Below are 18416 nucleotides of genomic sequence, written 5' to 3'. Positions count from 1 at the left end.
GCCATCTACTGTCACAACACACCACAAATCCCCATTTTCAGGAATTTTATTCCATGAAAATACTGATATGATCTTAAGAAACACATCATGTCCAAGGCTTTCAAGTTCAAGTCTCTGCAGATATGATCCAAAGAGAGGTATTTTCTTCCCTCTAAGCTAGCCACCAGCTTAACTTTGAGCACACGACCATGATAGACCACACAGGTATTTCAGAATTTTTCAGTATTTTTAGCTTCACCAACACATCTTACACAAGTTCTGATACTTCAGAGAAAGACAAGCAGACTGTGTCTCCCTATCGAGATCAAGATATGCAGAGAGGGAAGGAGCCTGGAACTGGGAAATGAGCAACAAGGAAACAGCAATGCTGAAACAGCTTGAGTTCCTGTCCCATTGTTTAGAAGGCCATGAAGACCTCCATGTATCTCATGGTTAGAAACCTTCTAACTTGCAGCTTAAATACATGCTACAAGATTCACAGCAAAATAAAATCCATCTTTCACCATGAAACATTAGAAAAAGCTAATTTCTCTGTTACTCTGTTAACTTAATGGGAATGTTGTTCTTCATGAATAACTTGCTATGAAATTATGAAAACTATTCAGATTAGTTCAAAACTTTTTCGAGGCCTAACCCACAGGTACCATGGAAGCTATTTAACATGGAATCAGAAGTTCGAGTCTGATTTCTTTTTAATGCCTACCTAAAGAGAAAAGCATGTGATGAAAAATGCTGGAACTCTTTAACTCTTGTATACATAGCTGACATTTTTTTCCTTTGAGTGAAAGTCAACAGTTAAGCATTGAACAGTTAAATTTTACTCTGATATAATACTCCCAAAATAGGTTAGCCTTGGTTTAGCTGCTGTCAGTCAAAGAAGAATTTGAATAGGAATGAGGTAAGACCACTTCTTTTGAACATCCCCAGACAGTTCTTTTGTATTGTATCATTGTGCTTGAGCAGCCATGACAACACTCCTTTGTTTTTATTTAAGAACATCCTTCTTTTTCTCCCAGCAAGGTATAATAAGTAGGTCTGTAACTAATTGTTACCAAAAGGCCCCAGACAAGAAGGAGTCTCAAAGGGAGGGGGAATGGGGGGAACTGTTACCAGCTCGGACAAGAAGGAGTCTCAACAGGAGCCTCAGACAATCAGTTCAAATAATTTGTCTGATGTTTACTATCAGTTTTCACTGCAGACCAATTAAGATAATTTTTAATGTAAAATCTGTTTGGATTTACTTACGGCACTCTGAGTTTGGGAAATTTCTGAATATCATTTTCAGACATGTTCTGAAAAGGAAACAGATGGTATATATTAAAAATTGTCCACAGAGCAACCTGTGACTTACAGCAGTTTGCATATTCAAAAGCATATTCAAAAACATGTCATGATTTTTCAACTGATAGGAATGTAAAGTATGTAGAAAAGTAATACAAGAAAACAGTCTGCCTGTCCCATGGACTACTGGTAAATAAAACTTAACAGATGTGAACCCATTTTATTAAAAAGTCCTCTATAAATTTTTCTCTCAGTTTTGCWGAAAGTTGGCTTTCACTTTATGTTGCTGTCAGTTATATTCAGCTAGCTAGGACGTTAATAAACATTATGTGTATTTGTTTACACAAATTGCTTCAACAAAGTAGTTAATCGTGTCTAACTTGAAAGAAGTATTCTGTAGCTAGGATGATTTAAGGATATATGGTAAGAATGATCTGTAAGGAGAAGTGATATCTTAGACCTGCTCTTACCACAGGAGAGCTGGGTAAATTGATGTATTTACAGGCATATGAATTGTTCTTCTAGGATTAGTTTGAAATTAATGGGACTCTGTGCAAAGTTAAAGTCAAGCCTTTTGCTTTCCTGAATTGGGTTCTAATCCAATTCTTTATTGGTGTTATATTGTCACACCAACCTACAGGCAAGGTTAAAATCCATCCCTGCTCTGAGTCTGCCTCTCAAAAGAGCTCCCCTGCAATGCCCTCCCCCCCCCCACAGGTTGTCAGAGATACTTAAGCTAAAGTGGGAAAACAGTATAACAAAAAATCCCCAGAATATTTTTAATTGAAGAGTCTTCTATTTTTTTCCCCTCTTTTCTTTCTCATGCTTTCTGGATATTGGTTTTCACTGTGCATTGCCATCAGCTGTATTTATCTAGCATGTAGGATAATGTATCTTTTATGGATTTATTATTAAAGATGTCTTGAGATATTGTAACTCATCTCAGTAGACAATGTCACACCATTTATGGAGAGCTACCCCCCGATGAGGTCCTGTCCTAACTATTATGGAAGTGAGCTCAACAGAACATACATGGTCTGCTTGTAATCATGATTAATGACTACAGAACTCTTCCTGGAAATTTTGGAATTATACTTCTCTCAGTAAATGCTAAAAGAATATTTCAAATGCTTTTTTTTAAACCTTTGTAATTTTAAAAGCAACGTGTGAGGGAACTGTTGTTTGTAAAGCACTGTTCCTGGTAGGGAAGGCAAACTTTTACAGCAGACTCTGATTTTAGGCTATTTTGTTTCACGCTTTTTAGTATTGCTAAAAATCTGGTATTTAAGTGACTTCAGAAACTTCAGGCTAAATATACTTGAATTTCTTCATGTCTTTGTGATGAAATCATGCAAAATTGTGCTTGGTCATGAAGTTTCTGTGTAAAACTATCAGCTTTTAAATAGTGGCATGATTTGCTAGAGCAGAGGAGAGCTCTGTGATAAGAACCGTCTCTGTATCATCGCATCGCAGCGCATGTCATGTGACGTGTCCTAGTGGAGGTTTTGCACAAGCTGAACCGTTAGCTGCTGTGACAACACCCTTCGCACAACCCCAAGGGTGCCACAGCTGTGGTGCTGCTGGAGGACTCCCTGGACTTCAGAGAGTAGCCTTGGCAGCCTAGCAAAGCTTAAACACGGACAAATGGTCAAGGCAAAAGCTCATGTGCTTTTTACTTTTAAAAAAATCTTTCTAGAAATGGGGGTTTTCTTCTCCTTTCTGCCATAAAATAGCAATTGCATTGCAGATTGGTCCTGAGGACGTGAGCCGAGGCGTGCTAAGTGTTGAGAGCTTTATGGCTGCTCCGGCAAAAACAGTGGGCCTCTCCTCTGTTGTGTGCTGTTGGGWGACTCCAAGCTTAGATCAGATCAGTGCCCTGTGGAAATTTTGAGGAAGTGTTTTGTTTAGTTAATCACCAGCTTTGCAAAGCCTCTTTGGAACATGGAGGACAGTCTGGTTCTTTCTGTCTTTCTCACTGCCAGCAATAAGAAGTTTCTAATTACACAGTGGTTCACAATGGTATCAATGATTTCCAGGACAGAACAAATCCAAGCTGTGTTTTCGAGCGCTATTTTGCCCCTGGGAGTACTCACAGGAGGAAAACACTGTAAAAATGTACTGCCTKTATGGAAATGCCCTGCAGTATTTACTGAAGAATCTTAGTTTTTTCTAAAGACTCTTTAAACTTCTCTCTAGAATTCTGTTCTGGTGATAAACCTGACAAATGTTATGGGTTTAAACTCTCCTAAAAAGGCCACGTCACTCTATTAAATCTTAGAGAATTTTATTAGATTAAGTTATGTGGAATCCCTCTGGTTTTATTCCTACTACATTTCAACTGGACTTTCATTGTGGTAGGCAGCAGAAACAGAAATGTGACTTTGAAACTAGGAAGCTATTCTGTTGAATAGAACAGTACTATTTTTGCAGGCAGGTTCACCATAGAGATCTAACAGTGATATAAAACCTGCAAACACTGAATCTTAACTGTTCATTGTGTCCAAAGGTAATTTGGCAGTTTCCAGTCACTTAAAGATGGCAAAAGATATTTCCCAGAAACATCATTCGTATAGAGAAGCAATTATTTTTTTCAAGATTGCTTTGCACTCTGGAATAATGCACTTAAATTCTCCTATTGTTCTATTTCATGGGCGAACCTTTTTTGCATTATAAAATTGTCAAGTAGGTCAAAAGCTTAAAAACATCTGTCTCAGCAGACTTGAGCAGCTGCCTACTTAATAGAAAAGCATCCTCTGAATCTGCTAGGATGTTTTTGAAGAAATGCTGCACTCTAAGCTATGTATTTATAGAAACACTCGGGAAACAATACAGAAATTCAAAAAAATCACTTAGGAATTTCACTGCTATTGCTATTGTTATTTGTACCTCACACACTTCCAGGGTTTCATAATGTTTCCACAGCCAGAACTCCYCCTCCAGCCACAGATTCTCAGTGCTTGAGTTAAGGAAAATCTCTTAGTGGTTAGTGTAATAAATCCTATGACATACTGAATAATTCTGACACCATCCAGTAGGAGGGGGAGGTAATCCCCCAGGATTATCTGTTCCTACTAGAGATGTTGAAAAAATTTTGTGCTTCATTTCTATGAAATGTCAAAAAACTTGATACATTAGGACAAGTAAATAAAAAATAAGAGGGCTTTAAAAGAAATGTGCACAGATTTATCCACTGTGACTAATAAGGCAGCTAATCAAAATGTGGACTTTTGGGAAAATCAAATAGAATAAATAATAAACTTGGAAATAAAATAGAAATTAAAAAAATGAAATAATAATTAAAACCTTTACACATCTTTATGGATGTATACTTAAGACCTGAAAACAGCGGCTATATAAATGGGAATTGTCAGCTTTTCTAAAGTTAAGCCAAGTCACTGGTACAGCCTGGACCATGCATACTACCTTCCCTATAGCAATATTGATTTAAATCCAGTGGGACTTTGCTAACTATTTTTGATGCTATTACAGTTCATYGCTTGTGTGTTGCTGCAGAAGAAATCTTATTCTAACTCTAGAGGCATGAAATAGTGACTTCAGCAGAAGGCCACTTGTTGTGGCCTTGTCCACTTCTTCTTTGGTAGGAGAGCAGAACTGATAAATGTGAGGTTTTTCTAGTTAATATTTGAAAACAAGCATTTCCTATAAAGAAAGAGATGAATTCAGGGCAACATTATGGCTTCATAGCTTCCCTGTCCGTTTAAAAGATACTAAAATACATACATATTAAACAACATTCTTGGGTTCCCAGCATTCCATATTCTATCCGTATCCAGATATTTAGACCTGATTAACCATCTAGAAGCTAAATGCTGATCCAAAGGAAGGAAAGGTCAGAACAATGACCCCATTTAAAGAATTTTACAACTCTACTTACCAAAAACCTTTGTCCATTTATACTGTGCTTTCTCACGACTTTCTCACAATCTTTGTACTTTAACTGCCAAAGAAAGGAAGATGATTATTGCACACTTAATTATAGGAATGGGCTAAGGCACTTATCCACATGGCTAGCTTTGAGTAGATGCTTCAAATTAGCCTCGTGTATGAGACAGCCTACTGTGTCTTGTCTGTCCTAGGGATCACATTAGTGAACAATATATTTTTTAATCTTCATTGGAATAAACTCATAAAAACAGACAGATCTGCAGTTCATGACCCCACTTAGATGCTATAACTTCATGTTTTTCTGTATCCTGGACTGTCAAAATGGTTCATTTTGGTCTGTAAACATGGATTTTTAAGACAAAGATCCTTCAGTGTATTTTCACACATTTAGGAACATTAAAGTTCCTGGTTCTACCAGGATAAAATTTAAATGTAAATTGAGGGACTCGCAGAAATAAAATAAAATATAATAGCCACATTTGGAAGGACATGACTTTTAAATATTTCCAGTGGGTGCCTTAAGTTTTAGATTTGAACTGAAGTAACATCCTGTGAGAAAATAGCTTATCTTTTAGATCTCTAAAGGATTAAATAAATTAATTATAAAGGCTACAAGGCATTTCTTTTGTTTCAAGTAGGTAAGTCCATGGCAGAAGAAACCCCAAGAGCAGGCAAAGTGACTTTTTGGAGAACTTTTTATTCTCAAAATGAAAGAATGGCTGCAGTCTTGCCTGGGACTTCAGCTAGTCAAAGTTATACAGCCAAAAGATCCTGGGCTGCTGGGAGATCTCCTCTACAGTAGAGAAAGTCTTAAAGGGAATATGATGTCCTTTCTTCATTCTTTTTATTCTAGTCCATTTTAAGGAGTACAATTAAATCTTGTAACTAGTTGTTGTTTGAGACCAGATCCCCAAAGCGTTTGAACAGCTGAGAGTTTATGGGAGCTGCCTTCAGTTACTCATATACAGAAACAGACCTAACTCTGTTAAACATTTTCAAATGCAGATTAAAACTTTTGTGCCGACTGAAGATTTAAACCTCTAAATAATGACTCTTTCATATAATGAATACTATTACGATATTGCCAGCACAATCCTGACTGTAGCAGCGAGCAACTGCTAACTAGACTTGACAAAGATCTTAACTCCCACTGCCCTATGTCATGACCAGTCACTTCGTTAGGTGACGGTGGAAGTGAATGTGATTGACACCTTTGAAAATCATCCCTCAATTATCTCAGTTTAGCAGGAAAAGAATTGCTCATCCCTCTTGGAACTGAATCCTAAACATGTGGCTGCAGGATACTTCCCAGGCAAAAGATAGCAGTCAGATGAAAATAAAACATTGCTAAGGTATAATACTAAACCCTTTAATTCTATGTGTGAGGGAAATTGTATGGGTTAATTTGGGGAGAAGGATCTGGTCACCTAGCCCAGACTTGTCTAACTTAGGTTGACATCATTGTCTGACAGATTTCCTGTGAGACTTTGAGCAGCTTTTCTTGGCCCTGATTCACCCCTCTGTATCCTGGGGAGTCTCTGTGGATCAATAGAGGGGAGATACTCAAAAGCTCGTGTTCCAGGGTCCGTTTAATTACGACAGAACTTATAGTTAATTCCTGTATCGCTGTTGGGCAAATCACTGGCAACTCTTTCAGGAAGCCATTTCATTTGTCTGTCTCTTGGAAATAGTGATCCAAACCACCATGCCCCAGTGCCGTCATGTTTTTCTTATTCATCTGAAGTTGGTTGCTGATAATGAGCTCATCTGCTCTATCTCCATTTCTTTGTTTCACTTTACTGTGCGTGCCGCTAACCACTGTGCTTGGAAGTAAAGGTTTGCAGATAGCTGGCAGTTTCACGTCTCTGGAGATTTTGCAAACACTGACTTTGTGTTTTATCTGTTTGTCTTTGTTGCCTAGTTTTGCATTCTAGTTTCAAACTTACCCCAACTCCCCAAAGAAAACTCTATGAAAACTGTTGAAACCATGAATTTTGCATGATTTCAATAGCAAACCCTAAAGTGTTCCTGTTTTTTTCAAGACTAGTCTGATAGCTCACTTGAAAATGAAACAGGTATGCTGGCATTGCTTGAAAATGTTCCCAAATCTTTTGATTGATCTGAATGTTAAATTCCAAGCTGACAGTTTGGGATTTGGGGAGGAACATATTCTGTTGTGAGGGAGATAGGCAAGGCACCATCTCTGAGGTGAACGGAAAAATGAGGAATTTGTAGARAACATATAGAAATGAAATTTCAGTAAAACTGGGTCAGTTGCACATTCCTGAGTAATTAYAATGGTGTCAGCATTGCTGCGTAGAGGATTGACACTGAATTGCCATATTACCCTTGAAAGTATTTCTTAAGTGTGGAAAATCCTCCACCTTGTAAAATGAAATTTAGAAATGGTCACCAGTGAAAGAAGTAAAGTCCCTAGCTGGCCACCCAAGGTAATATCAGAAAAAGTGACAGTGAGGGGAGAAAAAGGGTGGCTAGGAACCTTGTTGAAAGCTCTCTCTTAAGCAGGGGAGAAGGGAGGAACTGAGCCATGAGTTTTGTCCAGGAAGTTTTCAAGCAGAAAAGTAGAACCACAAGGCAAAAGGTTTCAAACTGACCCTTTTTTTCGGGAGTGAACAGGAGTTCACGTATCCCCATCTGTGAAGTTCCTGGCTGAGTTCATAGGGATGCCTTGATTAGCAAAGACACTCAGAATCTCATTTGTGAACACTGAGCAATTTGAAACATCTCATTTCTGAAAATCATTGAAGAAGACCTAGAAAGCTTGTAATCTTTACACCTTAATGTATTTTACAGCTCTTAATATATGGTATATCAACAGTTGTTATAGTAATGTGTGCATTTTCTCTGAAAAAACGTCAGTTTCTCTTACAGTTAATTTAAAATACACTTTCAAGATTCATTTATAGGTTTCACTACCAAGTTTAGCTCAGTTTCTTAATTGGTAGTGATTTGGGGTTTTATTTTTGCAACAAACTTTTTCTGTTATAAAAATATCTATATTTAGCATAAACATTTTGCAGTAGTTTGCTCCTCTGTCATACAAAGACAAAACACAGTTAAACTCACCRTCTTAAAATATTCTGCTAAGTCATCTGGGTTCCACGTAACCACGTCTGAACGATAGGGAATGTTTCTCAAATCCATTGTGAGTTTTCTCTTGCAGGCAGTTAGAGACCATTCATGCCAGTAGTGTCGATGAAACAGCCATATATCCYGTGTGTGTGATCACCTCCAGCGAGTCCAGTATCCCTTTGCCTAGTAAATGCCCAGCTCCTTCTTTTAGCAGTCTTTTTATTTCAGAATCACGTTGCTAGCACATCCAAGAGAGATACTGCTTCCTCTAATACAAAATGGTCTCTTCTCAGAAAAGTTGTCAGCTAGTCAGCCTTACCACTTCCTTTGTCTGTATATAAATAAGTAAACAAGGAAGCACAGCAACCTGGTGAAAATGCTCTGCCTGCTACATACAAGTAAGCTCCTCTGGACCCTCTCTGCTTGTAATTACATCACAACAGTCTTTGCATATTTGTATACTATATCCAGTATAAAAATATTGGTATATTAGCTGCATTGGTCTCTGCTTCTGTGCAAGTCTTGCCCGGGCAGTCCCCCCAAAACGAGGAAAAGTTTACTTAAGAGAAACTTCTTCACCATATCTCACCACCCGCAGTGTCACATTGGCTTTCTATATTATAATCTAACACGATTCATGCAATGGGTTTCTCAAACTCATACGCAAACTCTAATTAGCAAGCTCTGCATTATGTTTGTGGATTTGATCAAATCGTATGTGTATAGCAATATGCTATTTTATATTAAATACAGAAAATAAAAGGTTCTTATTGGTACTGAAGATAAGAAACTATGAATGAATTAGTGTGAATACAGCCAGCATTTGTTCAGTCCTTCAGATTTAGGGTGGTGACTATCTCTCAGTGAAATTAAAAAACAAGCATAGATAAAAAGTGATTACATTGTCATTATTTCTTCATCTAGCTCCATTTCTCAGCTGTCTGTAATGAGAATTTTTATATGTCTGAAAAAGAATCCACAGAAACATAATATTACCATAGGTACATGATAAACAGCATCTGTCATGTATAGCCAATTCTGGTACCATTCATTCAGTGAGACCCTTTGGTGAGACTACATCGAGTAATTCCAAATTTGCCTGTTTTTAAAAAGAGCTAGCGTGTTCATTCTCGCTTTTCTTGACATGGAGCTTCCTCCCCAGGCTGTACTGGTGTGACTGCTTGGGGTCACCGTTCACCTCTGCTCCAGCAGAGAGGACAGAAAGTGGTATTTTGTGAACTTTCTATATTAGAAAGAATAGAGCATAGCTCTGAATCACTGGAAAGGCAAGTTTCTCTTCTTTCTAATGAAATGCCTCACTCTTGCTCTTTCTAATCATTGAAGACCTTCCAACATTGGGCCCCAAATTCACCAGTTTATTGCATACAGCTCTAGTTGGGCTAGAAGTCTCTCTAGTACCATACATGAGAATTTCCCTTTTGAAATTTACAGTCTTCATCTGATTTAATGTAGCTTACTTTTTTAGAGAAATATTTTGGGAAATGATAGCAGCAAGGTATTTAAAACTCTAAAACTAAACTGCTGTAACAGCTGTTCTAAACACAGCATTGCATTTATCAAATACATGGTAGGGCTGTGTTTTACTGGTTCTCATTTGCACTGGCCTCTATAAACCATCTGAGGCATATAGTGACAGTATCACAGAAACATCATCACCTCTTCATTTTAAATTTAGGTCTGGAGATGAAATAAGACTAAATGAAGGTGTGACAAAGGAGCCCCGAAGGAGAAGTTGTTTTGATGGTGCAGCAGCGGTAAAGACGAGGTTACGTGGCACACATCTCAAACTCCCCACCAGGCACCATGTCTTTCACCAAAGAAGCAGTTTCCTCCAGTGCAGACACGGGAAGAAGACCGTGCTGTAATTTCTAACTGTTCGTTCTATTACCGTTTTTCATTACATCCCACGTGGCTCTGAAATCAGACTTCTATCCCAAGGTAAATCTAGTGTAGCAGCTCTAATTTCAGTTGTATTATTCTTTACTTACATTAATATAAAAATTATTAGCCAGATTAAAATTCAGACTGGCACTGTTATATGCTGAAATAGGAGAAAGTCAGTCACCTTTAAAGTCTATCTACTAGTTTAGAGAGCCACTAACACAGAAAGTGTAACACATTGAACTCATCATTTATATTTGCTTGGATCCCATGATGGATGATCTTTTGTTTTACATTGTATGTCGCTGTAAATGTGTCATAGGTACATGCTTATTGCATGCGTTTTACAAAATCCCCGCTCACACTTACTTGAGCTTTCTCTTTGCCTAGAACCCTTTTTTTGTAATTTGATAAAGGCATAGGATGTGGTGGCCGTGTCAGGGTTGCAGAGGAAACATAACTGAGTTTTCTGCATTTGAGTTTTCAGCTATACTGCTACAGCAATGTAACAAATTTGAATTGCATTTCTAACCTATGTACATATTGTAGTGCATCAATGGAAAATGTTGCTCAGCTCACAAATAACCACACGTGAGTCATGTCCTCCAATCCCAACCGAACTGCAGAGAGTTGCTGTTATGAAAAATGCTTTTAAATGTCTTTCTCTGTGGCCCAGAAATGCAATTTGGCAAATCCTGTATTCAACAAAGGGAAATCTTGGTCCTGGAAAAAAAAGGACATAATTTCCTCTCTCTTTCCGTTCTTCCCATGTTTACTTTTCCGGTATATTCCCACTTGTTTATTGCTTCTCTCTCTGTATACAGAGCCACAGTTGTTGCATCTAGAATTGGCACTTTCTCCCAGATGCCCCTGTTGCCTCCAGTGTCCTCTGTTCATGGAAAGGCAACTGCAACACTGTGATGGCCAAGAGGGGAAATTGAAAGAGAGAAAGTTGAATGTCCAAGTTTGGGAAAGCCCATGTCTGAATCTCTAGTCGGATTTGCGTAYGAGGGTAAAGAAGGATGTTAGGAAAGCAATAACATCTGATTTTTATGGAGGAAGACAGAATGACTGCAGGGTGGTTGACTGAACCACAACCAACAGACAAGGCCACAGAGAGCTCATATAGAAGCAAGCAAAGTTTGGCAAGCTGCATGCGGGAATTTGGTTGAGAACAAAATACATTTCAGAGGGGGCAGTCCTCACTCTCTGCTTAGATCCTGCTATTGCATTTTTCATGACTGGGAATGATGACACGCTTTGGATCTTAGTAGTCCAATCTTAGATTGCAAGCAAGGATAGAAATGAAGACGGAATGAGTTTGCAGCACAATATACATCCGTTCTGTAATTGAATTTGTTATATACCTCAGGTGGCAATCTTCCATGAAATGGACTCAGATATAGATTTCCAAATTTCTCCTAGATTTCCAAATTCTGAGGAAAATGTCGATGTTGCAACTGTTACCAGGTGCATACCTATCCTTCTGCGAGCGTTTTTTCCCTTTTGAAAGAATTAGGTCTTTTATAGTTGATACCTGCACTGACACAACCTTGACATAAAAAAAAGTGCCTCTTCAAATAACAGCTGCCAGCAGAACAGTTTTTTCAGATGTAGCAATGGTCTGCTAAGTAGTATTTGAGACTCTGAGAGTCTCGCCATTTCAGGCAGTGTGGGAGGGAAATTCACACTGCCCACATTCTGCTGTGTTTGGAGAGCCTCACTATTTTCCATATCCTCTTACCTCTTCTGTCCCCAGCACCCTGCTCAAAGTGGAATCAAGGGCTTACTCAAAATAGCTTTCAGAATGGTTTATTTTTCTGTAAGAACTCAGTTCCCAGGTCAAATTTTCTAGACCCAAGCAAAAAAAATCACATTTTATATGAATTTGGTCTTCATGTTCATCTCCAGCCCAAAGCAAAGTGGATTCTCATGACATGTTTTTCTATAGTCCTAGCCAATTTTGTTTTTCAAAGTTTGTTTTTATCTTGGGAGTATTTCTCATTGCCAACCTAAATTTTTTTGTTTATCATTGCATCCTCTCATTCAGAGTCATATACGTGCCTATAAAACATGGTAAGAACGTTTTCATTTTTATGCCCTTTAAATATCTTTCTAGTATCATTGTATATTCCATGCTATGTTTAATAATCACGAAGCCACACTTTCTACTCTTTGAATGTCCTTATTCATTATTCCCTTCAATCTTGCAGTCAAGCGTTAACCTTCACTTTGCAATGTCCGTGCAGTAGTATGAGATGCAGGACCGAGTCTTTGAGAAGTTAACAAAAAACCGCTTTGGCTGGAATTGAGCTACAAAGCTGCCTCACCACCTAGTGGCTAACCCACAGAGAACAGCAGCGAGCAGGGACTGCTATTTTAAAGCAGAGGCGTGGCACGCTGAATAGCTGACACTGTGCCAGTCTGGTGCTTGGGTTATGTACACGCCACCTTCCTGAGAACAGCAGCTGAGGGAGATGCTTACCGGCCTACCTGCATCTGAAATAAATGGTTTGAATGAATCTATGTCTGAGATACAGGCTTCAAATCCTATTTCACAAAAAAGTTCTGCATACTGTTTCTGAGCTCAAGCCTCAGCAATATCTTTTCTGCTTGGAAAAAAATGTACATACTTGAAGAAACAGCTTTCATTGCGAGTGAATTGTACTAGTGTGAGGAGGTGGGAATATGGAGTTGAGGCAGTTGGGAAATGCCTGAAATCCTAGAATACAGCCACTAGAGTGCAGCTGAACTCTATTCAGAAACCAGAAAGAAACAAATACAAATTAAGGTGCTGTAAAAAGGCAAATAGTTTGAGATATTTTAGCAGTAGTATAGTTTTCTTAGGTAAATGTTTTGTTCCACTCTTTTAGGGTCATACATGGCATAAGGTGTCTTGTTTATCCAAACAAACTGGACAAGCACAGAGGAGAACTGGAAGGGTAAGAACCTTAGAAAATACGTCTAACGAAGAAAGGCTGGAAAATGTTTTGCTTAGTCTGGAAAAGGGAAGTTGGGGAAGGGAGAAGAAAAAGGAGACAAACGTGGTAAGTTTGGGGGATAGAGATCAGCTGTACTCGTGACCTTTGGATGTGCAAGGCTCTGCTAACAAGGAAGGCAGCTGCGTGCTTGAAATGAAGGTATTACAAACTGAGGATTTCTCCTGCCCAATAACTGGTCTGCTCGGTGCAATTCGGCAGCTGGATTCATAAACTGCCAAATAGTGTCAGCTATGCTGGGACTCGAAAGGAAACTAAGTGGGCTGGAAAGGATGTTCTGTTTTGGRTATGATATTCCATTTTAGTACAATGTCTTTCAGATGCTTATCTCTACCAGCAAACACAGAGGTTTTCTAATTGAATGTGCGAGTTTGACAGAGATGCTGGATTTATTTAAGGTGAAGATGGAGAAAGTTTGAAATACACCATTTAGCCTGGGGTAGCTGCTCTGACTCTTTCCACCTCTGCAATCAAGGAGCACGGATTTTCTCCCACCACTTTTCTAATTCCACATTTCTAACACCTGCCGTAATGAGGGGAAAACTCTTCATTTTAAACTTGCATGTATACTAAAGATATACTGAAGGGGAATGGTTCTGAGTTTCAACCTGAAGGATCTCTGTGAACTCAAGACAGATAAAGGCCTTCCTGAATTTCTTGAACACTCCAGACGACTGCTGCCGAGCAGGCTCAGGAGTGTCCTTAAAGTATGCCTTCAGGGATGAGAGTTTTGCTTCCTATTGATCATACGGGCTTTACTGGATTGCTCTCTTGTGCGTGGTTTCCCCTTTGCCTGAAAGAAGTCTGCTGTTTCAAGCCCTTCCTGAGTCAGTGTTTGCGAGTGGGCTAATACTGCCCATGGCACAGCGCTGAAGGTAGTTGCTGGGGAGGGGGGCAAAACCCGCAGTGGTTAAGGCTGTTTAACTCCTTTACCGCGAAACAGCACCTGGTCATGGTTATACGTGGTTTTTGAATCCTGGGGTGGATCTGCAGTTGCAGATGGCTGTCGCCTGGGCAGGGAGCGCGGCGCGGGCTGACCCCTCCGCTGCCGGGGGGGCCCGGCAGGCCCTCGCGACCCGCTCCAGTACTCGCAATGGCACAAATGGTAACAGGGATCTCAAGGAGGAGGAGAAGCTTTCACTACCGTCAGATAAAATATACACAAGACACAATTGCTTTTGCTTTTGTTTTTGTTGCTGTTGGGGATGCGCCTTTAAAAGGAGCACAGGGGAGTGCAAAGGCGAGGGAAGACATTTGTACAAACCATGACAAGGTTTTGCTTACATTCGTCTGGGACTGGAAATAAGYGTCTCCGGGAGCTGTTAGTGCCTAGATGGCGCTGAAACCCAAGGTATTCCTGTTCGGTTCTCCGATAGGAGGGTTTCAATATGCATTTTTTTGATGCCTGTTTATTTTTAAAAATTGCAAAGAACTGTTCACTTCCAGCACAGATGACTGAATAGTAAAACAAACGTGATTTTATTTGATCAAACAGTTTTTTAAACCATAGCATTTCAATTTTATCCAACTATTCTGACAGTTACATATATGATGATTATTTCAGCTTAGCCCATTTTGGTATTTTTATCAAATGAACTATTGACACCAACAAACAGCTTATTGGGTCTGGCATTCAGATCGGAAGTGACTTCTTTTTATTTAGACAGGCAGTTGTTTTCTTAACCTAAGCAAAGCCTAACCTTATGGAATTGAGTTTGCATTGCCTTCAGCCTAAGTAAGTACCGGTTAAGAACATTAAATTTTGACCACTGTACAAATCACAATAAAGGCTTGACAATCCAATAAAGATGAAAGCAATTGCTGTTCAATTTAAAGTCTAAATCTAAAGTGAATGCTGCAGTTGTAGAGCATCTTGTCCCTACACGAACTCAGGCCTGGATCATGATCCTTATATATTTCAAATTCTCTAAATATTTAAACAGCTCACTTAGCAATAAGAAAACCATTAATGATTTTGCAATGCTGAGGGGAAAAAAAAAAMCAACAATTGATATGCTGATACATGTTCATTGCACACTGTTATGGGAAACTTTTTTGTGAATCCTAAAAGGTCCGGAGAGTYGATTTCATGCCAGAGCAGCAAATGTGAGTGAGACCATTTTGATGAAAATGATGATTTTTTCAGCATCTTAGTGACAATCACAACCACATAGCAGCTACAGATCTTGGCATGTTCCTTCATCCCTACAGTGTTCCTAACACACAGAGCAAGAAGCTGGGACTCGGAAGAAACACTTGCCGTTCTCATCTTTGCTGCACACATTTTTCCCTGCAGAAAAAGAAGATCTGTGAATGCTAGAATATTTTGTTCTCTGTAGATTTCCTGAGGGCTTCAGAACCAGCAGTTTAGATGCATCTAGAGCAGCATGGTCTGGTCTGGAGGCACAGATGTCTGGGAGAAACAAAGAGCTGCTGCTAACCAACATAGTCTTGCATGTAGTTTTGTTTTTAGTGTTAGTTTTGTTTTCAACATTTATATTCCTCTCTGTGACTGTCTCAGAGTTTCCGAAGAGCTGAATTCATGAACGCCCCATGCTTTTCAGCTTTTCAGTGTTGCTTTATGTTCAAAATAAGGTAAGCTGATAAGAAGAGAGATTTCTTCTCATGCACAAGCGTTTTGCATTTATTTTGATCTCTTCGCATTTCCAGTAGTGTGACTGGACGTAGAATCTGCTCCTTTTACTCTTCTGACTCATTATGAAAGAGGGGCAGCACAGATCAGAAATAATTATTCAGGTGGGGCAGTCCTAGTCAGTCAGGTCTCTCACCCAAGCTGTCTTCTAGGTTAAAGAAAGAGCGGTGCGAGTGGAATTTCACCTTGCTGCTGGCGGATGGAATACACGATACACCCTGTCCCTAGGGACAGGACTGTCTCTTGCCCAGACTAGTGCAGGGAAGTGATTTGGGCTTTCTTTACTGAAACATTGGCTGGAGAGATGTAAATCTCAAAATTACAGAAGGAAGACTCGTGACTGCTGAACTTTCACACACACTTTCAGACAGCCTTAGCTGGTGCTGCTGCTGCAGGCGGTAGTCCTTCCCCAGCCTCTGCTTTCCCTCTCTGTGCTGCCCTCCGGCTGGGCTGGCAGAAGCATTTTCATGACCTCTTGAGCAAATAGGATCAGAGACTTTGCTGTGTTAGCAAATCTGGCAAAAAATAATGATGAAATAGTTTCAGATTGTATCTCTTCCTTGCTGTGGCTTTGCTGTATGGCCATACAAATGGTTGTGCCCGCGCAGGGTAGGAGGAGTAGCATAGCAGGAAAAATGGTTGGTGCTGGCAGCAGGGGAGGCTGGGGCTATTTCTTTTGGCAGCAATGCCAGTTCAGACTGTACATCAAACTACAAYGTAAGCAAGGTGGATCATCCAGAAAAAAATGGATCTGCATTTTAACTGTGGTGTTAATGTCATTTCACCACCTTGTTGTGGCTGGTGGGGCACTCACTATTTCTTGTTTAGGATTTAAACTTACAGAATTTAAATCCTGTTTTCCAGAGCAAATTGAGCATTCATTTAGGTACTTCTTACTACTTGACTGTTATCTTCTGTTTAGCCTAAAGATTGCAGAATTTAGACATTACTTGCAAGCAGCTTTATCATAAATGACTTATAAATAACATAATCTATGAGACTGAAAGAAAGCTTCAGGCAGACACTGAATTGTTTGAACTGTCTGCTGCTTAACTCAGCACAATGAAAGTTTCATCCAAGTATCTATTTTTAACTGTTCCACAAAACTCCCACTTGTTTCTCATCCCATACTGCTTTTACTCCTAAGTTATCCAGATTCAGTAAAGAAGATTCTGAATTTAGCTCCTGGATGGTTGTTTGAACTGGCTGTATGACACCAAGCCTGCAGAGAAATAGAACTGCTCTTTGTTATATTTCTATGTCTTTTACAGGTTTCTTTGTTATAGAAAGGCACAGATTGTCACTGATCTTAGATTCTGTGAACAGATTTTCTTTCCTCATTGTCAATTTATAGCTTTCTTACAATACTGTTGAGTTTTCTGTGAAAATGGAATTCTTATATATCTGGAGAGTTTGGGTATGTAACCATTACCCCTGTCATCTGGGTCTGATCGACTCCTAAGTGCTTCAGTTTCTAACTACAGGCTAACTTTTCTAGAAGCGGCATGCTCTGTGTAAGAACTCCACCTTCAGATGTCACGTATACTGTATTGGGGTGTTCAGTACCACAATTTCACTTTTTCTCAGAACCTTCACATTATATTAGTGCCTTCAGCAATGCAGAGCTTTGCAGAGCAGTGTACAAGGCTCTTCTGACAGGCTCTACCTCCTCCTAAATTTTAAATCCCTGCAAAAGAACTATCTCAGGTTTYCTGTGGTTGGGGGGAGACTTGCGAACTGACAAGACCGAAACTTAATGTGATTTGGGAAAAGTTCATTTGGCTCCTAGGCTGTATGAGTGCATTTTGTAGGAATTTATCTTTCTTTGTGAACTCTGATCTCCTGGGTGATTTTCAGAAATAATTGATCTTGCACTTGCACTTTGAGTCCTATATTAAACAAATATTAGTGTCCATATACTATCCTACTAAGCACTTCTGCTTGCCACATTGGCTTGTGATGAAGCTGTGATGATTCTCAAAGTCTCACATCCAGATGTTATCTCTGGCCTAGGTGCTCTGGCTTGCAGGAGTTTAGACACAAAAAGCTGCTTTGCTTTCAGTGGTCCCAGCTCTCCATCTCCATGGTTACGTTCTAAAGATTTGACTGACTTCTGATGTCACCCTTGTACCAATTGCATTTGGACCATCAGCCTAATGCCGAAGCTAAAGAGAAGGCAAGCAAGCCCCGCATTTGAGAAGAATGTAGTCCTCGTTACAGGAAGCTGCAGATATCAAACACATCATAAGCTAATAGATTTTCCAGGTCATTATGTCACTCACAAATTGGCCTTGTTCATGATGACATGTGTCTGGATGAGGAAGTAATGAGTGTATATATAGAGTCTGCAARCACCTGCTCTGCCAGCAGAGTTCTCTCTTGTGTGTCACTACCAAAGGCCTGGTACTACTTTTCACCCAATTCGTACCTGGGGGAAAGCTGTCCTTGGAGGAGCTAAGAACATTGTCCACATCCTGTGTCCCTATGCAACAGGGCCTGAGGGCACTAATAGGCCTTAATGGCCCTAACCAGCTTCACCTGGGCCCCCAACCCAGAACAGCCCATGGTCCAAGGGCTCCTCT

General features: G+C 39.6%; 1 protein-coding gene across 1 annotated transcript in view; it reads right to left on the bottom strand.

Annotated features, from left to right (window-relative positions):
• The window catches only part of LCP2 (lymphocyte cytosolic protein 2), a 36723-nt gene extending 28144 nt beyond the window's left edge, over positions 1-8579 (bottom strand). Inside the window, exons 1-3 of the mRNA XM_026061317.1 lie at positions 8275-8579; positions 5177-5239; positions 1246-1292 (exon numbers count right to left, since the gene is read on the bottom strand). Of these exons, the coding sequence (XP_025917102.1) occupies positions 1246-1292; positions 5177-5239; positions 8275-8352 (188 nt within the window). The 5' untranslated portion in view covers positions 8353-8579. The remainder of the gene's footprint in view (positions 1-1245; positions 1293-5176; positions 5240-8274) is intronic.
• Between the last annotated feature and the right edge of the window lie 9837 nt (positions 8580-18416).

This window comes from Apteryx rowi, unplaced genomic scaffold, assembly GCF_003343035.1.
Source record: "Apteryx rowi isolate R43461 unplaced genomic scaffold, aptRow1 scaffold_18, whole genome shotgun sequence".
Taxonomy (NCBI): domain Eukaryota; kingdom Metazoa; phylum Chordata; class Aves; order Apterygiformes; family Apterygidae; genus Apteryx; species Apteryx rowi.
Note: the sequence above shows the minus strand (reverse complement) of the source record. Positions and strands in the feature narration are given on the sequence as shown.